Below are 23,333 nucleotides of genomic sequence, written 5' to 3'. Positions count from 1 at the left end.
TTGTGAAGCCATCTGCCGGGAGGGTTTCATGAAGGAACAATGTTCGACTTAAGTTCTTTGATGGTTACAGGTCAGTTCAGGCTTTGCATGTGTTGTACGTTTACTTGGGAACGTCTCCATCTAAATATTCGGTATATTGGCATAAAGCTATTCACGGTAACTAATAGCCGTCTTTGCGAGGTCAGTACCATATGCCATGAAGTTTCCATTTTCACTCTTGACATTGGGTGTATGTGCATTTTCCTTTGTTTTTTTTCCCCCTTGATCATTAAAAACAGAAATTTGCTAATTATATTTGTCTTTTCAGAGAGCCGATTTTTGAGCCTTGCTGATCTTCCCAATTGTATTTTAGCTTTTTATTTCATTAGTTTCTTCTCTATGATATTATTTTCTTTCCACACCCCCATTTACGCTACTGTATGTACATTTGAGGGTTAGAGTTCCCCCTTAAATACTCTTTTGGCTTCAACCCACGAATTTTGATATGTGGTACTTCCATTACTACTGAGTTCAAACTATTTTATAATTTTCACTCTGATTGCTTTTTGGGGGCCACAGGTTCTTTATTGGTATGTTCCTTAACTTCCAAACAAATCAGGGTATTCTAGTTATCTTTTTGGTTTTTTGGCTTTTAACTTCAACACGTTGGTCAAAAATATACTCTGTTTCATTTCAGTCCTTTGAAATATGTGGAGGCTTGCTTTGTAAGCTAGTATAGGGTAACTTCTAATGTGCTTTGTATTGTTAAAACACGTGTGTAGGTGTTGGGTGAAGTATTTTATATGCATCCATTAAGTCTAGTCGAGGAATCCTGCTACTCACGTATTACATATTTTTACTGATGTTTTTATCTATCTTTAACTCTCCATCGACTGCCTTCTTATTTTATGCTTTATATTTGTCTGACAAGTCTATGTTGTTGTTGTTGTTTTTTTCCCTCTCTCTCTTAGTTCTTGCCTCCTTCTGAATTTTTTTTTGTCATTCCATTTCCTGTCCTCTACTAATCTGATTGTGTTACTTTGGGGTGCCTAAGATTGCAGTATAGGTATTTTACTTTGGATCCCCCAAAGCACTGGTGAGGGCATGGGAAAGTGAGACAAAGAAAGAAAGGAAGGCAATCAGGCCCCATTCATGAACCAGTTTCTGCTGTGGGCAACTGGGGCTCACTTCTGCTGCGGACCTCTGCAAGAGTTCATAGAACCTGTTTGGGCATTCTCATCCCAGGACCAAGGAAGCCAGTATAATCATTCAGCAACTCTCCTCTGTCACTGGGTGAGGGCCTGAGGGCTGCTGCCCAGCTTTTCTCACCTGCTCTATGTAGGGGCCAAACATACTCCTACAACCAGAGACAATTCTCAGGCTCAGGAAGTATGGGCAGTGTATAATCATCTGCCTGGAATTACAATATGCATAATCTACTTAGCAAGGCCTAACTAACGTCTTACCCTCAGCAAGGTCTTACCCTTCCTGGACAATTCAAAGATCCAGAACACTTCAACTCCATGTATTTACCCTCCCCTGAAATTTATAGGCTATTGATATTGTGTATTTTAGTTCCATCTTGCTTGTTTTTAACCACATATGACATTATTTTTTATACATCCATTAGAATTACCCACAAGTTAGTGTCCTTACTTGTTCTTCATTCTTTTTTTCATCTCAGACCTTGATCGTTTGGACACTAGTATTGCAGAACTATTTTCTCATGAGGTCATGACCTGAGGTAATGAAGCAAATGTTTTATCAACTGACCTCATGGGAAGAGCAGCTACCAGTAGACCAAGTTCCCAGGCTAGATGGCAGTGATGTGCTTTCTTGAGTCCTTTCATTTCTCCTTCCTTCCTTCCTTCCTTCCTTCCTTCCTTCCTTCCTTCCCTACTTCCCACTCTCCCTGCCTCTCTTCCTCCCTTTCTATTTCCTTCGTGCTCTTTGTTTCTTCCAGAGTCTATTGATTTTGGAACTCTGTCTTCACTACATTTTGTCTCCATGAGAGGATTGCCTTTCTGAGACAATACCCTAGGCATTTTAAATTTCTTTGCTCACTGAAGCCTGTTAGAATCACTGTGGAATCTAGCTCCAGTGGGAAGGCCAGTGGACGAGCAGATGTGCCCTTCGATGCCCATGAGGGTACTGTTGCAACTCCACTCAAGGACTGGTCCCATTTCACCATTGGGATGTTGAATTGCTCCTGAATTCATATCCAAAAGGAAACTAAGACTTCCGGAGACTCCAAATAATCCGGATAAAGAAGGAAGCATTTCATTTATGCATCTTTCTTAGACATGGGATACGGGGTTCTAGTTTTTTTCATAACAACTACTAAGGAAAGGATTTGGAGGTTTTAGTTTAATTGCTTCTAAGAAAAATTCCATAGTGGGCCATTTAGAAGGAAAAAAGAAAAATTCAGTTTGGGATAATGAAATAAGCCACACGCTTAAATTTTTGTTTGAACTGTTCAGGATCTGATTTAAAAATCTGGCCTTTGTTTTATATGATTACACAGTTTGTTTTCATAGAGTATATGTTAATCCTAAAAAAGAAAAGAAGATTTTCCTTCCAGAAAAGCTTCCAGAGGCTGTTGATTTTGGAAGAACGTCTTCACCACGTGTGTATTTGTATATTCATACGTTCATAATTGTAACAGACATTCATGGAACAGTGGGCAGCAGGCCAACACGGGGGCGGGTTTCTATCTGTAGTAAAATTTGATTCTGACCATCCATCTTGGCAGCTTCTGAAAAGGGTAGGAAAAAAATTAATGACGGGACGAGGGGGCGAGGGGTACTACTGTATCAAGGCCACATATAAGCTACATAACCACTATTTTTAAAATTCCCTGTTAAACAGACTCATGGGTGGAAAAAGGGACATTTCCCAAGGTAAGGACTCAGTGTAAGGGAAACTATGAATTAAGTTTCTCAATACCTTGAACAGGGAACACTGAACAGAATAGATACTATTGAAGAAAACCCCAAAACATGTCACTTTGGCGTTTGATTATTTTGAATTAAAGGCATTTAAAAAACAGTAGGTATAGGAAGGTTGCTCTGATCCTCCTTTTTCTTCCTGTAAGCAGGAGATGAAAGTCCCATATGAAAGGTACCCTCTCTGTACCAGGAGGAAGGAAGGCATTCTTATCACCAGACACAGGAAATTTGGGGCTGAGAAATCTGTACAAACCTTGTTAAGCCAATCTTTACTTTCTTAGTTACTTATTTATCACTTACTACCCCGAGGCCAAACCCCTTTGTCTTGTCAATTCTTCACAAATTGATTGTTTCCTTGTCAAAAGATATATAAAAGCTTCTCACTCTGGCCACATCTTGAGGTCTTCATTCTCTTGTGAAGTCTCCCATGTAAAATATTGCTAAGATTCACATTCATTTCTCCTATTAATCTGTCTCATGTCAGTTTAATTCTTAGGCCCAGCCAGAGATCCCAAGATGGAAAAGAGAATTTTTCTCTTCTCCTATATTATTATCCCTATTGAAACTGAGGCTTCAGAAACCCAAAAATTAGTTTTTCTAACTGCCATTGTCATACAAACCGTTGTTGGCAAATCAGGATGGCAATTTGTGTCTTTTGACTTTGAGTTCTGGATGCTCCCTGGTGGTTGTACTCCACTACCAGGGTGGTTGGGGGAAGCAGGAAATAATCAGCATTGCAGCAGCCGTGCCTCCGAGCCACTCACAAGGATACCTCGTGTTGATTCTACGTGCTTCCAGTCTGTGATCTGACTTTTGAAGGTCCAACAGTTACATAATCTGAGACAACTTGTCTGTTCCATCTAAGTCTCTATAATGGGCAGTCTTAATATCACACATACCTCTTTTGTACCCCAACACTTACTGAGAAGCATCGATGACTGACCCATACTGGACCAGACAGGTTCTCTCTCTAAGGTCTGTGGATTTGGACCATGCAGACCTAGTTAGCCAGCTGTGAGGAGATGGGTTAGAAGATTCTGTAAGGTCAGGCACAGAGACCACCATTTGGAACAGTCAGAATGAAGCAATGTGTAGTAGATGAGCAAAAGAAGCCTGTTTGTGGAGAATCAAGACCCTATACCTCCAACGAGAGACAAAAAGAAAGAGAGAAGGAGGGAGAGAAAGACAGAGAGAGGGAAATAGAAATTAGCTGCCTAATGATTTTTTCGGTTGGTGAGACCCAGTGAGATACCCTGCAATGTGTTTCCATTATTTTTTTTAAATGTTTATTTTTGAGAGAGTGAGAGAGACAGAATGCAAGCAAGGGAGGGGCAGGGAGAGATGGGGACAAAGAACCTGAAGCAGGCTCCAGGTTCTCAGCTGTCAGCACAGAGCCTGACGTGGGGCTCGAACTCATGAACCACGAGATCGCGACCTGAGCCAAAGTCAGACACTTAACTGACTGAGCCACACAGGTGCCCCAGTGTGTTTCCATTATATTCTGTTAATAATTCCTTTCTTCCTTGAGCTTCTTTGAGTGAGTTTCTCTGCTTTGTAGCCAGATGGTCCCTTACTAAGTCATCACTCATGGAATATAGGGCACTCACTGCGATTGCATTTGCTGCAACATGACAAGAGTCAACTCATCAACCAGTGTTTTGAAACCTACTATGTAGATGTGATAGGCAGGGGACCACAAAGAGAACTGAGCCATAGTCCTTGATCTAAAGGAGCTGGTAGCTTAGTGTATCATTCATGTAAAAAATTAGTTTTGGGAGAAGGATTGACACAGACAAAACCAGGAACAAATACATGACATGACAAAATCAAGGGCTTGGCTGGGTGAGAGAATTCTAAGGGCAATGCGAGCTTCAGAAAAGGAAATATAAGGCATTCTTAAAGGAAGTAGAGAACATACATTTCACTTTGAAAGAACCATCAGGATTTCAATGGATTGAAATGAGTGGGGAGGCTTAGGGAGGAAGTAGTTGCCAGCTGCTGAAAACTGGTAGCTTTGGGACTCTGCAGATGTACAGGGAGGGGAGGGAGGGATGTGAGAGCATGAGGAGAGGATCACAGGATTGTGGCTTGCCTAGACATTGGAGGAAGCCTCATCCCATTTTTAAAATTACTTTTACCCTCTTTCCAAATTTCCTCTGAGTTTCCTTCTTTAGCCAACATTTCTTAGCCCTTAAAGACATTTCCTAATCCTCCTCTTTCCCCTCTTTGTTTTCTTTAAGACTGTTTAATTTAAACCATTCTTTGTGGCTCTTTTTTGGGAAAATCATTACAAGAAGAACTGATGGTGCTCTGGGGACATGACACACCTCTCTAGCCTTAGTGGTTCTTCTCTGAGTCAAATGATTTCCCCGATGAGCCCAGATGCTTTCTCCTGCAGTTGAACTTCACCCCTTGGCCGAGAATTGCATACAGCTCATGGCCCTCCCCTTCCCACACCCACTTCTCCTAGGTTCCCTTACCCAAAAATTTCATCACTTCCCAGAACAGCCAGAACATTCTTGGATGTTTCTGCCAGTTAGTGTTTAACCAAATAACAGTCTCTAAGGGGTAGGTTGGACTAACAGAAGGATTGAAGCCTGAGACTTAAAAAGACAACTTCTGCAGGGTGAGTCCCTGAGTCCTGGAGGAGAGGGAGAAAGAGAGAGCAAGAGTGGACACAGGAGCAAAACGCAATGGAATCGACCTTCACCTCCAAGGACACTTATCTGAGACATTTTAACCCTCGGGATTACCTAGAAAAATATTACAACTTTGGGTCAAGACACTCTGCAGAAAATGAGATACTTAGGCATCTTCTGAAAAATCTTTTCAAGATATTCTGCCTCGGTAAGTGTGTGTGTTATCCCTATGTCTCCCCACCAAAATGTGCGTCATATAAATAGAATCTCAGGGCACTGCTGGGTTGGTGTCTAGACATTGCGATGTGACAGCCCTTTTGGCATCACTCATTTATTTAACAAGGATGAAAACTAATGTTGATAGGGATAGCTTACCATTTACAAAGTGCTTTTTTATGTGTTGTCTCATTTGGTTGTGCCAAATGGAAACCAAAAGACAGGCGTTCTGTCCTTTATTCTACATCAATTCTTTAGGTGACCAGAGCCAGCCATTGAACCATGATGGGCCACTTAAGAAATGGAGATTCTAATACTTATTCTGTTCCTAACTCAAAGGAATGTTGCACATGTGCATGAGATAAAGACCTCCCAATACGTGAAGAATTGGATGCTTTTTAGAGAGAGACATGAAAAGTCAATTTTATTTTAATTGAACTTTCAACTCCCTTCTCCCCAAAACCAAAGTCAAAACCAAAAACAAAATTTTAACTTTCCCCAAGTATTTCTTAATAGTTTTTATATTCTCTGTGTAGCATTCTATCTGGATTAAAGGTCTGTACATCAGATGTCAATCTTTTCTTCTCCTACACCTAAAAATATTCCAGCAACATGCTTCCAGCTTGGATTGGATAATGGAAAATGCAATCATGTAAAAAAAAAAACCTTTGAGGGAAGAGGAGTGAGTAGAGAGATGGTCTGTCTTTGTGACTTTCTAGCACAGTCCCAGTGAAAACAGTGCATACCAGCTCTGTCCGCTGTCATATGAGGCCTCATCCCCTTTCCTTGTTCCCTTCTCTAAACCAGATGGTGTGAAGGGGGACCTCCTGATCGACATTGGCTCTGGCCCTACCATCTACCAGCTCCTCTCTGCTTGTGAATCCTTCAAGGAGATCATTGTCACCGACTACACTGAGCAGAACCTGCAGGAGCTGCAGAAATGGCTAAAGAAGGAACCAGGAGCCTTTGACTGGTCCCCAGTGGTAACCTACGTGTGCGAGCTCGAAGGGAACAGGTAGAGAAACCAGGGTCTGCTTCCGGGCTTTCTGACGGTCCTTGAGTGACAGTTCAGTTTTCTGAACCAAGAATTATCTTTAGAGCCCAAGTTAAAAAGCAAAGGGAACAGGGAGAGGCCAAAGAGAAATCCGGATGGAGAAGAAGAGGTAGAGAGAGAGAACGAGATAGAGGGACGTGTACGTGTGCACGCGTGCCCACCAGAACAGCAGAAGGCACAGACGAGAATTGAAGAAATGGCCACTGAGCCAAGAGGAGACAAAATCTTCCCAGACCAGTGTGGGGGCACAGCATGCAGGTCAGATACCATGAGACAATGACATTTATCCAAGTTCAACAAAGAGGGGAAACTGTCTCCTCAACCAGCAGCTTTTGGGTGTTCCCCAGTGCCATCCTGCTGCTAACTACCCAAGTGCTTAGGGAACTGCTGTGAGGGTGGCTAATGCTGACACCACCAGAGACAACTAAAAGCTGCCCAGGTTTTTAAACTGGGATTAGCAGCATAAAGGAAGTATCTGAAAAGAATGTGTTCCTCTCCATCCACAAAAATCAGAGCTTTACCTACTCACGACTAATGATCAACCTCTTAGCCGACTCTGTCTACAAGTCAGTTTATGTGGACAAGTCTTATTTAAATGATTAATTTCTCTCCACATGAGAAATTGTCAATGGCTTACTAGCCAGAAGGGTGAGGTCTGCATTTCATTTTGTCTTTCCCTTGTCCTGATGTACCTCCGTCCTCTGGCAATGGTCCTGCAGTGGCTCAGCCCAGTTCCGCTGTCCCGCCCACCTGACTGTTTGCTGTTATAAGCATGTTGCTGAAGCCCCACAGGCTTCTTCGCAAACTGTCTAAAAAGACCACTTCAGTATTCCTCCCAGGATCCTACTAGACCTGTCCACTACTTCTTATAGGCTCAGTTATCTTTACATTTCTTTTTTTCCCCCCTGCTCTTACTGTATGTTTTTTTGTGCATTTCCCCCTGTCTTTCCACACCTTCTTCCCCATGATTTAATTTTTACATAACTCCCTTCCTTCCCCAATCCACTTCTTCCTGTATTTGCACCCCCACCCTTGCTCATGGACTGCACACTTTGTGTGTTGCACAGCACATCATCCTCTGTCCTTCCTGTTCTTGGCTTTTCATTCACAATGGAAAAGCACACGTATTTTTAATTAACATATCCCATTCTTTGGTCAGGAAAGGGCTCTGATTTCCCAGCAAGACAATCTCCCTCAAGAAACAGGTGCTAACACTTTTTGGTTCTTGGTTAAAGGAACTAGTGTTTGTTCATTCAGTGAACCCATATTGGGCATGTAGGATGTGCCACACAGTTCTAGCTACTCGGATAGACTGGTGGGCAACATGGAGGAAGTCCTGTGTCTCCTAGACCTTATATCAGAGAAGGCAGGCACGTGTCAGATCACTTAGGGCTTTGAGGGCAGGCTAAAGATCCTGTACTTCAAGTGTGATGAGAAGGCATTAGAGGTGTAACCCGGAAAGTGATGTGACCCCATTTACATTTACAAAGATCTCTGGCTGTTGTGTGGAGAATGGCTGTGTTTAGAGGAGAATGAGAGATGCAGAAAGGAGACACTTTAATCCAGGTAAGAGATGATGATGACTTGGACTAATGGATTGGTTGGTGATGGAGAGAGGAAGATGATTTTAAGATGAATTTTTGAGACAGAATGGATAAGAGTTGGTAATGATTGGTCATGGGGAATGATGAGAGGTAAGTATCAGGTATGACTCCGATGTTTCTGAACTTGAGAAACAGGAGTGAAGTAATATTCTGGAATTCCAGGGATAAATTTAAAATCATGTGGTCTTAACATGTCCCCAGGGGTATGCCTACCTCCATACTCTTCCTCTGGAGTTATGGTCAACTCATGTTTCTATATGTACACTTAAATTTTCTTCCTCTTCACTCTACCAAATTTATTTATTCCTGAATCAGGTTCTCTTCTGAAACTAACTCTATAGTCTGCTTCTACTTCTTTAATCCTTTCATTTTTTTAATGCTGTGCTGAATTCAAGCTTAGTTGGAATATTCTATACTTTGTTTTCTTACATATTGTTACTACACTAACTGATAGTGTGGATTGTCGGACATAAGTTATCCAGGTGATTCACTGATTATACAATTCCTTAGACTATAGTGATATAAACGAACTGGGAGTTTTCTTTTGTGTTTCCCAGTTAATGTTTTTGTTGCATGTAGAGTCACTAAACTTCCACTGGGTCTTTTATCCTTTTTACCAGGGAAAGTAAGTATTGAAATCAGAGGGTATAAATCCTCTAACTCTGTTATTTTTCAAAATTATTTTGGCAATTTTTGTATATATTTGTATAATATATATATTTAATTGAAGTATAATTAACATACAGTCTTATGTTAATTTCAGGTGCACAATATAGTGATTCAGTTACTTGGTGCTCATCATGATAAGTGTACTCTTAATCCCCGTCACCTTTTTCCCCTACCCCTCTCCCGCCACTGTCCTGACAACCACTAGTTTGTTCTCTGTATTTAAGAGTTTATTTCTTTTATTTGTCTTCTTTTTTCTTTGTTTTGTTTCTTAAATTCCACATATGGTGGAATTTTAAAAATATGGAATTCTTATGGTATTTGTCTTTCTCTGTCTGACTTATTTCACCTAGCATTATGCCTTCTGGGTCCATCCATGTTGTTGGAAATGGCAAGGTGATCTCATTTTTTATGGCTGAGTGATATTCTATTGGATACACACACACACACAAACACACACACACACACACACAAACCCCACATATCATTACCTGTTCATCTATGGATGGATACTTGGTTGCTTCTATTTCTTGGCTATTGTAAATAATGCTGCAATAAACATGGGGATGTGTACATCTTTTCAAATTAGTGTTTTTGTTTTCTTTAGATAAATACTCAGTAGTAGAATTAATGGATCCTATGGTGATTCTATTTTTAATTTTTTAGAGGTACCTCCATACTGTTTTCCACAGTGGCTGCACCAACAATGCATGAGGGTTCCTTTTCTCCACATTCTCACCAACGCTTGTTATTTCTTATATTTTTTATTTTAGCTGTTCTGACAGGTGTGAGGTGATATCTCGTTGTGGTTTTGATTTGCATTTCCCTGATGATGAGTGATGTTGAGCATCTTTTCATGTGTCTGTTGGCCATTTGTATATCTGCTTAGGAAAAATATCTATTCAGGTCCTCTGCCCATTTTAACTGGATTATTTGTTTCTTTGGTGTCAGGTTGTATAAGTTCTTTATACATTTTGGATATTAACCCCTTAATAGATATATCATTTGCAAATAACTTCTCCCATTCAGTAGTCTGCCTTGTTGTCTGGTTGAGGATTTCCTTCACTGTGCAAAAGCATTTTTAGTGCCATTACATTTTGATATAAATTTTAGAATAAACTTGTCAATCTCTTCCAAAAAGGCTGCTGAGATTTTGATTGTGATCTTTGAACTTACATATCACTTTAGGAGAATGGACATAAGGAATCTGCAGTCCATAAACATGGTTTATCACTTTATTTATTTATTTATTTAAAAAACATTTTTAACATCTATTTTTGAGAGACAGAGTGAGACAGAGCACGAGTGGGGGAGGGGCGGCAATGGGGGGAACACAGAATCTGAAGCAGGCTCCAGGCTCTGTAGGCTCTGAGCTGTCAGCACAGAGCCTGACACGGGGCTCAAACTCACAGACCGCAAGATCATGACTTGAGCCGAAGTCGGCTGCCCAACCGAATGAGCCACACAGGCGCCCCTATTTATTGGGACTTCTTTAGTTTCAGTAATGTTTCGTAGTTCTCATATTCTATATATGTTTTGTTAAAAATTTCCTGTGTTTTGGGCACCTGTATGGCTCAGTCATTTGAGTGCCCAACTCTTAATTTCAGCTCAGGTCAAGATGTCATTGTCCCTGGGTTCCAGCCCCACATTGGGCTCTGTGTTGACAGCGTGGAGCCCTCTTGGTTCTCTCTCTCTATACCTCCCCAGCTTGCATGCACATGCTTTCTCCTCTCTCTCTTTCAAAATAAATAACTAAGCATTAAAAAAATCTTGTTTTATGTTTTTTTAATGTTATTGTTAATTTGCTAGTATATACTTTGCTTAATTGAACACTATTGTGTCTTAAATACTTGCACTAAAAAGTGCACTGCAAGGCCAGAGAATTTTACAATCTTTTTTTCTTTACAATACATTCTGTAGTATGTTTGCCCTCTTTATGAAGCGAATTATCAATTCACTGATTAATGTCCACTTACGCATTTCTGTAGATGCAAAAATTACGATTTTGTGATTACAGTAATAAAATGATATTCCTTGTGAAAAAATATAAAATATAAAAATTTCCTAGTATATGGAAGTACAATTGCATTTTATATACTGACCTTGTGTCCTGCAGTCCTGCTGACTTCATTAATTAAGTTTAGTCTTTTCTATGTATACTCTTATATCATCTGCAAGTAAAAATAGTTTTACTTCTTTTCCAGCTCTATGCCTTTTATTTATTTTTCTGGTCTACTACACTGGCTAGGACTTCCAAAACAATATTGAATAGAAAGGTTGGAAGTCGACCTATGTACCTTTTTGCATATCATAAGGAAAAATGTCCAATTTTAGTGTCCACATTAAGTATAATATTAGTTAGATTTTTCAGATATTCTTTATCTGACTAAATTTCTTTACATTTTAATTTCTTGGGAGTTTTAACTCAAATGTTGAACTTTGTCAATTTTTTTCGGAATTCATTGAGATGGCCATATGACTTTTCTTCTTTATTCTGAAAATGTGAATTATACTGGAAGATTTTTGACTGTTTAAATCTAACTGGAATACACCCATTGGTCATGAGGTAGTATCTTTTTTAGGTATGACTGGATGTGATTTGCTAATATTTTGGTAGGGATTTTTGCATCTACAAATATGATCGATATTGAGCCATAATATTCTTTTCTAGAAATATGCCCGGCAGATTTTGTTATCGGCATGATGCTGGATTCATGTAAGTTGAGGATATTTTTTCCTCCTCTATTTTTGAAGGAATTTGTGTATAATTAGTATTATTTCTTCCTTAAATGATTGATAGAATTCACTAGCAAAGCTACCTGTACCTGAAGGGTTGTCTCATGTGTATGATGTTTTTAAAATTAAGAATAATGTTTTTCACTGGCTATTTGGATTTTCCATTTCTTCTTTGTCTGTTTTGATAAATAGTATCTTTCAAGGAATTTATCCTATTCATCTTTGTTGTCAATTTTATCGTCATAAGTTTTTTAACAATATGTCTTTATTACTCTTAAAATTTTCTTGATGTTTATTTTTGAGAGAGAGAGAGAGAGAGATGTTTTTGAGACACACACACACACACACACACACACACACATGCACACACATACACACACAGAGTGCAAGTGCGGGAGGGGCACAGAGAGAGGGAGACACAAAATGTGAAGCAGGCTCCAGGCTCTGAGCTATCAGCACAAAGCCCGACACAAGGCTTGAAGTCACCAACCAGTGAGATCATGACCTGAGACTAAATTGAGCTGTTAAACCAGCCAAGCGCCCGTCTTTACTACTCTTTTAATGTCTGTAGGATCTACCATGATCTTCCTTCTTTCATTCTTGATATTGGCAATTTGTCTTTTAAAAAATATCTTGATCAATCTTGCTAGAGATTGATTGATGTTATTAATCTTTTCAAAGAACCAACTTTTGGTTTTGTTGATTTTTTTCTATTGTCCTTCCATTTTCAGTCGTGTTGATTTCTGCTCTTTTTTTCCCTTATTTTCTCTCTTCCATTTACTTTAGTTTTTATATACTCTTCTTTTTCCTGCTTCTTAAGATAGAAGCTTAGATCACTGATTTCACATATTTCTTTCTTCTAATGTAGCCATTTAAAGCTCTAAATTTCCTTCAGGATTGTTCTAGTTGCTGCTCGTGATTTGTGATATGTCATATTTTTATTATTATCCACTTTGGCGTATTTTCTGATTTCCTTTGTGATTTCTTCTTTGATGGTGAGTTATTTAGAGTTGTGTTGCTTAATTTCCAAAAATTTCAAGATTTTCTAGATATTGTTATTGGTTTCTACTTAAATTTTGTTGTAGTCAGAGATTTATTTTATGGTCAGCATGGGGTCTATTTTGGTGAATAATCTATGTGCTTTCTACACTAAAAAGAATGTATATCATCCTGTTGTAAGTTATAGTTTCATAAATATCAATGAGGCCAGGTAGATTGATAGCATTTTTCAGATTTTTCTACAGGATTTTTTGTTTATCAATTACTGAGAGAAAGGTATTAAAAATCTCAAACTATGATTGTGGGTTTATCTCTTGTTCCCCATCATTATGTTAATATTTGCTTCACATAGCTTGAAGTCTTGTACTCTATCTGCATATATTTTTAGGATTGTTATGTCTTCTTGATTTATTGATCATTTTGTCATTAAGAAATATCTCCCTTTACTGTCAGTAATATACTTTGTCTTGAAGTCTACTCTGATATTAATATGACCACATTAGCCTTCTTATGCTTGGTGTTTGCATGGAGTGTTAGCCTCTAAGAGGGTCCCCAGTAATCTTTACCTCAAATATTCATCTCTTCTTTAATTGCTTTCCCTTGGGTGTCCATCAGATTTAGTGACTAGATGCTTACAAGTATAGTCTAACAGAGTATTGGCACATCAATTCTGAAAGATTAGGTTACCAAAAGACCATGACTTCCTTATTGGGTGTTCCCTCTCACTTGCTTGTCTGGAGGGAGTTGGAAGCAAATTTTCCCCCAGTCAAACCTTCAGGTGAGACTGAAGACATAGCCAACACTCTGCCTCATGAGGTACCCAGCTAATTGGTACCGAGATATCCGACCCACAGAAACTGTGAGATAAATGTTTGTCTGTTTTAAATTGCTATGTTTTGGGGTAATTTATAATGCAGCAATAGATAACTAATAGACATGGTTTATCTTTTCCACCCTTTTGTTTTCAATCTGTCTGTGTTTTTATACTTAAAATGTTTTTCTTGCCAGTAGTATGTAGTAGGCCCTGCTTTTCAACCCAGTGTGATGATTTCTGTCCTTTAGCTGGATTCTTTATTTCACTCACATTTAAGGTAATTACTGGTATTGTATAGTTGAGTCTCAGTCAAACATCCTGGTATGTATTTTTTATTTGTCCCGTCTGTTTTGTTATTCATTTGTGCCTTTGTTCCTGCTTCTCCTTGGTGAATGGAATAATGTTTGGTATTCCAGTTAGTATAAATATGAACATTTTTAGTATTCCTTTTTATCTTCTGTTATTGGCTTTTTTTCTATTGACCTCTTTTGTGTTTTGTGTGAGTGTATGCGTGTGTGTGCATGTGTAATTTTTCCAGAAATTACAGTACATATATATTTTTTAATTCTTTAAAAAACTTTTTAATGTTTGTTTATTTTTGAGACAGAGAGACAGAGCACAAGCAGCGGAGGGGCAGAGAGAGAGGGAGACACAGAATCGGAAGCAGGCTCCAGTCTCTGAGCTGTCATCACAGAGTCCCACAGGGGGCTCGAACTCACTAACCAGTGAGATCATGACCTGAGCTGAAACTAGACGCTTAATCGACTGAGGCACCGAGGCGCCCCTATATTTTTAACATTTTACCTCATGAGCCATGTAAGACATTACCACAGTGTAATTCCTACATCCACTCTTGCCCCTGCACTAGTCCTAGATTTTACTTTATTTCTAGGATAATACTATGATATTTTGTTACTATTTTTGCTTTAAAAAGTCAGTAGTGCTTTTACTTATTTTATTTTATTTTACTTTTTATTGTGGTTAAAAAACACATACCATAAAATTTAGCATCTGAACTATTTTTTAAATGTTTATTTATTATTTTTGACAGAGAGAGAGAGAGAGAGAGAGGGAGAGACAGAGAGATAACACAGGCTTGTGAGCAGAGGAGAGGTAGAGAGAGAGGGAGACAGAGGATCCAAAGTGGGCCCTGCACTGACAGCAGAGAGCCCTGTGTGGGGCTCAAACTCACGAACCACAAGATCATGACCTGAGCCAAAGTCGGATGCTTAGCTGACTAAGTCACCCAGGCACCCCCGAACTATTTTTAAGTAGACAGTTCGGTAGTTTAAGTATATGCACACTAGTCAGTAGTATTTTAAACAAACGTATATAAAGTCTTTGATGTTTATCCACATATCTGTCTGCATAGTTTTCCTCATTTCTTTCTACAGATCTAGGCTTCTATCTGGCATCATTTCCCTTCACCTGAAGAACTTTTTTTTAGTATCTCTTAAAATGCAGGTCTTCTGGAAACAAATTCAGCTTGTTAAGGCCAGGTAAGAACCAGTAATTTTTTTTGTTCCTCATTATATGAGGAATTTAACATTTTTTGATACCCAAAGTCCTTCTGGCATCTATCTCCCCAGTGTTTGTTGTTAAAATTGGTGATTTTAAATCCAAATATAGTAATTTAAAGCATTATTTTATTTTTAAAAAAATTTTTTTAATGTTTATTTTTGAGAGAGAGAAAGCGAGAGAGAGCAATAGAGAGCAGGGGAGGGGCAGAGCGAGAGGGAGACACAGAATCCAAAGCAGGCTCCAGGCTCCGAGCTGTCAGCACAGAGCCCTATGTAGGGATTGAACCCATGAGCCATGAGATCATGACCTCAGCCAACGTCAGATGCTTAACCAACTGAGCCACCCAGGCGCCCCTAAAGTCTTATTTTCATATTTCCTTTCAAGGATCAATTTGGATATTTGCTATCAGTCTGTAATCGTATTTGCAGTTATATGAACATTTGGTTTTATTTTATGTTCATTTAATGTGATTTTTCTAGTTTTTAAGTTTTTAATTCTGAGGCATTTAGTCTGTAGAATAGGTCTTCAAATAGTGTTTTCGAGAAGAACACATAAGTGACATTTTCTAAGTCTGTGTGTGTCGGGAATATATTTGTGTAGCCTTTATAAGTGAACAACAACGCAAAACTGTTTAATGTTGCTAAATATTTCCCTACTTTTTCCTGGCAAGAAGCTGAGAGAGACTACTTTCAAATGCCATTTTAATCCTAGAAACTCCTTACTTAGAATTTTATACTAGCGATAGTCTTCAAACTAAAGATACATTCTTCAAAATAAATGTAATTTCCAACTTCTTTTTTTTTTTCTATCGACTTTGTGATTCCACAGAATGAACTGGTACTAACTAGAAAAAAAAAAAACTAACCCATAACTCTGAGGATTCGGACAATATTTCCAAATTATTCAATAAATACGGAATTTCCCAGGATTTATAGAATTTCAGGGAAAGTTTATAAAAGAGTTTTCAGTCAGTCAGACAATACACCTTTCCGAAGTCCAAATCATATGTCAAGAAGGCTTTTAAAACTTTCTTCTCAATTTCCCTAGCTATCATAAGCCTTTCCATCTCATTCAGAAGTGAACCCTTAAAATCTAGCAGGATACTAAAAGCATTGCTTATCTCCTGCCAGAATCGTCAGCTCCTAACAATTGGCTCTTGAGAAAGTGTCCCTTCCCAGTCGCTGTTAGAGGAAGGAACTATATTTTTGGCAGGAAAATTCTGCATTCTTGCTCTTATCCTTGTGCCAGATCCTGTGGCTTCAACTATTTTGAGAATGATAGCGATCCCATTCAACGTATGTCTTTCTTGCATCTTCAAGTACCTCTATCAGCTCACAACCTATTTCCTTTGAGATTATTTCTTCTTTATCTGAAGCTATTTCTTGTGCTGAGTGCTGCCGAAGACAATTTGAGCTGTCTCCTGGTCCTCTGCCTTTGGAGTGTGACTCATACTTTTAGAATACCACTCCTTTTTATTTTTATTTTTTATTTATTTTTAATTTTTTTTAATGTTTATTTATTTTTGAGACAGAGAGAGAGACAGAGCATGAACAGGGGAGGGGCAGAGAGAGAGGGAGACACAGAATCTGAAACAGGCTCCAGGCTCTGAGCTGTCGGCACAGAGCCCGACACGGGGCTCGAACTCACGGACCGTGAGATCATGACCTGAGCCGAAGTCGGACGCTCAACCGACTGAGCCACCCAGGCGCCCCAATACGACTCCTTTTTAAAACCTTCGGAAAAGTTGTAAGCCATCGGTACCAAATTCTGGCTTCGCATTATTTATTTATCAGGTCAGAGAGTCAAATGCTAAGGTAGAAATGACTACTCAAGCCTGTTTTACCTGAAAAGATCTTAAAAGACGGCACTGATTAACCTCTGGCCCCTACAGCTTGGAGCACATTGCCTGCCTTGTGGTCCTCAGGCTAAGCAGTTTCCATAGCGCCTGGGAGTCTAGTAGGAATGTAGGCTCTCAGGCCTGGCTCCCTCCCTACAGAACCAGAATCTGCATTTTAATAAGATCTGCAGGGGGCTGTACGCATTTTACAGTTTGAGAAATACTGGCGTCTGTATTTTCATGTCTTGTAAAAGATGGATGTTCCTTCTCAGAATTGGCATCTCCACGGTCATGGTGATCGTTTCAGCGATCCCTAGGAAAAGTTTCTCCCTTTTAAAAGCATCCCTTTCTCTTAGATGTTCTCCCTGCATTCTTCCCCTAGGAAAATGAACAGGGCAGACTGAGGAAATGTCACCTGGCCATTTCCTTCAAACTGTAAACATTTCTACTCATGTGTCTGAAAGTGCCCAAAATAGAGCTACAGTCTTCCCAGGTTTGCTCCGCTTCTGCATGCTTCCCGCCCTGGGTGTTGCTATCATATAATTAATTAAAGAAGCCAGGAGCCTGGAAGCCATTCTTGCCTTCTTCCTGTCAGTCATGGTCTATGATCAGCACCAAGTTCTGTCCATTTTGTTTTTTTCAGTAGGTCTCACGCCCAGTGCGGGGCCCAGCAAGGCTTGAACTCAGACCCTGAGATTAAGACCTGAGTTGAGATCAAGATTTGGACGCTCAACCGACTGAGCCACCCCAGTGCCCCAAATTCTGTCCATTTTACTTCTGAGTTTCTCTCAAACCAGTGTATGTTTTCCAATATTTTCTCTCCAGGCTATTTTCCTGGTCCAAGACCCCATCCTCTCCCTCCTAAGTGGCCTTCCACCTCCACTCTCGTCCCAAAGCGATCACCTTCAAATGTAGATCTGGTGGCACCATTTCGTAACTTCCCACAGCTTTTAGGGTAAAAAGCAAAGTTCTTAACCTGGTCCCCAAAACCTCGTCTCGTCTGGCACCTGCTAAACCCCGTTGCTTCACTTCCTACCACGCTGTGCTTTGTTTTCTGAGTCCAGCCTCATCAGCCTTCTCTCCGTATTTCCTCCCACCATCTGGCCTTTGCACATGCTGTTGCCCCTGGCTGGAACATCTCCCCTTTCCTACTCCCCTTGGCCTGGTGAACTCTTATTTATTTACCTCCTGCACCTCTGCTTACCTGACTCCATTTTGGAGGAGATCTCCTTGATACTCCAGACCAAGTCAAGCTCCCAACATTCTTCTGTCGGCCCTCTGCTTCCTAGTATTAATTTGTCATTTTTGTGGATAAGCATTGGATAAGTTCTTTCTCCCCACCGCCCCTCTGCCCCAGCCTGGGATCCCCATGAGGATAGGATCCATTTCTCATTTGTTCTATCTTGGGTCCCCATCGCCCGCCCCTTTCCTGTCACATCAAAGAGGTTATAAAAAACAAAAAAGTCAAACAAATGACTACATGTATTTTGTTTTCCAGCCTCTCCCTCCTGAAATGTCTGTCTTTCACCTGAGTCAGCGATTGCCTGTACCAGAGGCTTACCAATGATTATTCCTGGCTCACACAATTCTTATATTGATATCCAAGTGTGTGAAGCTTTTTATATCCTTTATACATTCTGCTGGTTCTCCCTCAGGAGGGCCTGCTGGAACCTCTGGGTATGGGGCTTGGGGGAGGCAGTGAGTGTCATCGAAAGATCTCATCCCGGGGCTTTGGTCCGCCACCTGCCTTGCAGAGATGGGGCAGGAGGAACCTCTGTAAACCTCGGGGTAATTTCTTGGAGTGCAGGAATACATTCTCACAAAGCGCTCTTCCCAGGAGTCCTACTCTTTATCCCCTCTCTCCCCAGCTTCTGTGGATCGCTTATTTACAGAAGAAACACCTGCCCTTTTTTGCATAGTGATTCATTTGAAAGGGTAGATCTTTGGAACTACAGAAATGGCCACACTGCTGTTATCTCCCTGTAGAACTGCCTAACACTTTTCTGGTGTGTGTTTATTCCTTACCCCTGGAGCTGGATGTGAAGCTGAGCGGTAATTGCCTGTGTCTCCAGGCGAGTCCATTTCCCTGGTGCCGAGAAGCCCTGAGATGTAATCTGTACACAGCTACCTTGGCAGCCAAGTTTACAGTGTTTGCTCGATGCCCAAAGACAAGCAGGTCTCCACAACAGTGGGTGTTTCCAGCCAACTTGCCTCTCAAATTGGCACATTCTCCATGAGCTTTCTAGACTTCACAGTGTATCTTCCAGTTTGGGAACAATTTCCATCGTAAATTGACTGGCAGGTACTCGTTCTGTGGTAACTTGTATCTTTCAAATAGCTTCATAGACAACAGGGCCCAGAGGTCCACCTGCTTCTGACATAATCACGTAAACACACATGCCCGTGGTGTTCCGAATATGAAGGATCATCTCTAAACACATTCAAACCTGCCACGTTGCCACTTCTTCAGCTTTTTGTATGCACCCAGGCTATCCATATGTGCAGATAGGTTGTTTGAATGTTTCTCTTCTAGATTCATTTTACCTAGTCAAATCTGTGTTTCACACAGACTTCCATAAGGTTGAATTGTTATCTTTTATTCTTAAAAAGTTCGGCCACACCATCCCCGTTCTATCAGGCTGAATGGCAGCTTTGTAATGGATTTCCCTGCTTTTAGAATGACTGACCTTCCCTGTTTGCCTGGACTGAGAAGGGTTCCCAGGACATGGGATCTTCAGTGGGAAAACAGGGAAAGTCCAGACCAACCGGGACAAACTGGTTACCCTACTACCATTTCTACCCTTGATAGGGGAGTAGGTAGACCCAACCAGAGGTAATTATTCCCTGTGTAGACCAGTTTATTGTCTGGCAGGACTTCCCTCAAACTAACACCTTGCTATGTTACTTCTCTCTCTCTCTCTCTCTCTCTCTCTCTCTCTCTCTCTTTAGCATAACAGCTTTTCTGAGATAAAACTGGCATAAGACCCACCCATCTAAAGTATGATAGTTCTTAGTATCTTCACGTAGTTGTGCAATCTTTACGCCAGTTTTAGAACATTTTCATATCTCCCCAAACCAACCCTGTACCTACTGGCAGTCATTCTCACGTCTTGGATCCTCTCAATTGCTGGAAACCACTGGTCCGCTTTTGGTCTCTAGAGCTTTGCCTTTTCTGGACATTTCATGTAAATGGAATCACACAGTAGGTGGCCTTTTGTGTCTGGTTTCTTTCACTTAGTATAATGTTTTCAAGGTTCTTCCACGTTGTAGCATGAATCAGCACTTCATTCCTTTTTACGACTGAGTATTATTCTACTGCGTGGGTATACCACAATTAATCCCTTCGTAAGTTGATGGGCTTTTAGATTGTCTCCATCTTTTGGCTGTTACAAACAAAGTGATGCTGAAAAACCTTCACAAAATAATACTATATTGAGTTACTACTATCAGGGATTTTGTTTTCTGGTTTATTCTCCATTATTTTTTCAAATGTTTGCTGATAAATTTTAATTTTTTTAACGTTTATTTATTTTTGAGAGACAGAGAGAGACAGAGCATGAGCGGGGGAGGGGCAGAGAGAGAGGGAGACACAGAATCCAAAGCAGGCCCCAGGCTCTGAGCTGTCAGCACAAAGCCGATGCGGGGCTCGAACTCATGAGCCAGGAGATTATGATGTGAGCCAAAGTCAGATGCTTAGCCAACTGATCCACCCAGGTGCCCCGTATTTATTGATTAACTTTATGAGACGTGAATGAATGACAAATTGCAGTTTGAAAAATATTGGTGTAATTGACTTCATCTGACCCCAACTCCCATTTTCAGGCATTTATTTTACATTTGTTTTTTTAAAACCTCTGTGATGTGGCAGGAAAGAGGCAGGCAATGGGGATCCAAGATGGAAGGAATGAGAAACGGATCCTATCCTCTTGGGGATTCCAGTACAGGGCGGAAGGGGGTGGGGAGAAAGAATTAATCCAATGGTCATCCACAACACTATGTGTTCATCTTTTGAGGAACTTCTAGAACTTTCTCCAAAGTAGCTGGACCATTTTGCATTCTCACCAGCTGTGTGTGGAGGTTCCTGTTTCCCCACATCTTTGCCAGCACTTGTTATTTTCTGGGGTTTTTTTTAGTACAGCTATCTTAGTGGATGTGAAGTGCTATCTCATGGTTTGATGTGCATTTTTCTGACGGCCAAAATTGTTGAGAATTTTTTTCATAGGCTTATTGCTAAACTTAGGAAAATTATAATATATAGGATGTCTATAAATAGCTGAGTCTATGCATGGGGCTTAGGATTTTAACTAAATATTTAAATAGGAGGTCCACAACCAATTGATATTATCTCAGATCTTTCCATGTGGAGGTAAATCTTCAAGTTTTATTTGAACCACTGACTTCCTTGTGACCCGAAGTGGTCCCGAAGTACGTGCCTCTCTCACCTGCTCTGATGTTGGGCCTTCCTCTGTGGTCTCTGTCAAGAAGAGGCTGTCTTCTCCTGCAGCAAATGGACTGTGTGTTTCCCGAACGTAAGGCTAGATTTGCACCCCTGGGGCTCTGTTGATTAATTTCCTCAAAGCACTAGATACCCACTCATCGCTCCTATTATTTGGGCTCTGTGGCCTTCTGGGCACTTTAAACACTCATTCTTGCTTTTCTCTTACCCCTCTGATTTTCTGCTACTTTTTTTCTCCTTTTCTTTTTTCTCCAGTTTCTCCTGTGCACTCTACATGTTTATTTAATTTGGATCCTCTGTCCGCCTGTTCCTTCATGACTCCCCTAACAAATTCCGAAAGGATCCCAGACACTCTATTTCACCTCCAGCTCTCACCTTCTCTGCCTCTTTCGTGAACTAGTTTTCTCTCCGGAAACCCCACTGATTTTGCAGAAAAGGAAAGTATTCTGAGCAAAGCTACCAAGAAAATGAGCCCCTTCATAAAACACACTCTCTGCATTTTGTTTTGTGGCTGGAGAATGGCAACTAGAGGTTCTTTTCTTTCTAGAGGGGCCCTGGCCACCGTTGTTTGGTGCTTATCAACAGTTTCTCTAAATGTCTGTGGATGACCCCATGCCCCAGCCTGATCAGCAGCTACGCAAAAATACCGTTTCCACATTTTAAAGCCATTATTACCTGATATGTATCGGTCGAATGACCACCATGTTGCAGTTTGGCAGAAGAGACCAGTGTAATAATGAATACACAAACAGATAAATAAGTAATAATAATAATAATAACAATAACAGTAATAAATGAGCCAGGCACTATCCTAAGCAGTGGAGGAAGAATAACTTCTTGGAGACAGTCCATGGTCGAAGCGGGCAGCTAGGTACTTCTGTTATCATTTCCATATTATTACTCACGTTATAAAGAGATTTAATCCAGCACAGGGTAACGTAGTCACATTAATGTGACTAAACATCCTTCATTTTTCTTCTTCCTCCATTTTTCCATCAGGGATGGCCCCAAGGATATAACATTTGGGACAATACTGCCATTTTCAGCCCTGATTGCAGAGATCCGGGGTTATCATGAGTATAGGGTAGCAAGTGGTATCTGTTGGTTTGTGTATTTCAGAATCAAGGAGCTGGAGAAGGAGGAGAAGTTGAGGCGTGTGGTCACACAGGTGCTCAAGTGCGACGTGACCCAGAGCCGGCCACTGGGCAGTGTCCCCCTGCCCCTAGCCGACTGCCTGCTCAGCACGCTGTGCCTGGATGCCGCCTGCCCAGACCTCCCTGCCTACTGCACAGCCCTCCGGAACCTCAGCAGCCTGCTAAAGCCGGGGGGCTTCCTGGTGGTGGTGGATGCCCTGAAGAGCAGCTACTACATGATCGGCGAGCAGAAGTTCTCCAGCCTCTGCCTGGGCCGGGAGGCAATAGAAGCTGCCGTGAGAGAGGCTGGCTTCTCAGTTGAGCAGTTTGAGGTGATCTCTCAAAGGTATTCTTCCACCATGTGCGACAACGAAGGGCTTTTCTCTCTGGTGGGGCGGAAGCTGAGCAAATCTGTATGACTCCTGTGATTGAAAATAAAGCAGTTAACTTCTTGGTTCTAACTGCCTGGTCACTATGCTGAGCTGAATCTAACGGCAGGGGCTCTCCAACTCATGTAGGATGGGATGGGCACGGTCAGTCAGTGAAGGAACAACTGGTTGACCACCTACTCCGTGCTTCCTTTGTGTGTCCGAAGATGAGCAACCAGCACACCCAGTCTTCACTGCCCATGATTAGAAAAGAAGACCTCATTTTCCTTAAGCATCCTAGTCATGGCGGCCCACACTCACACACGCCAACAGAGCAGTGTCTGCGGTGACTGGCTTTCTTTC

The 23,333-nt window shown here is 40.8% G+C and overlaps 1 protein-coding gene across 1 annotated transcript; it reads left to right on the top strand.

The window, feature by feature from the left end:
• The first annotated feature begins 5,036 nt into the window (after positions 1-5,036).
• Positions 5,037-23,063, top strand: LOC109278623 (nicotinamide N-methyltransferase). Its single transcript, XM_019469095.2, has 3 exons — positions 5,037-5,774; positions 6,590-6,797; positions 22,589-23,063. Exons 1-3 carry the CDS (start codon positions 5,621-5,623, stop codon positions 23,019-23,021), a joined length of 795 nt encoding a protein of 264 aa, XP_019324640.2. The 5' UTR covers positions 5,037-5,620; the 3' UTR covers positions 23,022-23,063.
• Positions 23,064-23,333: the final 270 nt, after the last annotated feature.

This window comes from Panthera pardus, unplaced genomic scaffold (assembly GCF_024362965.1).
Source record: "Panthera pardus isolate Hobbes unplaced genomic scaffold, ASM2436296v1 HiC_scaffold_12, whole genome shotgun sequence".
Lineage (NCBI taxonomy): Eukaryota > Metazoa > Chordata > Mammalia > Carnivora > Felidae > Panthera > Panthera pardus.
Note: the sequence above shows the minus strand (reverse complement) of the source record. Positions and strands in the feature narration are given on the sequence as shown.

Bases quoted from the DNA above. Each gene is read 5' to 3' on its own strand.
- LOC109278623 (XM_019469095.2), top strand. From the start codon at position 5,621: ATGGAATCGACCTTCACCTCCAAGGACACTTATCTGAGACATTTTAAC. The intron at 5,775-6,589 runs GTAAGTGTGTGT...TCTCTAAACCAG, and splicing joins TTTCAAGATATTCTGCCTCG to ATGGTGTGAAGGGGGACCTC. The intron at 6,798-22,588 runs GTAGAGAAACCA...TGTGTATTTCAG, and splicing joins TGCGAGCTCGAAGGGAACAG to AATCAAGGAGCTGGAGAAGG.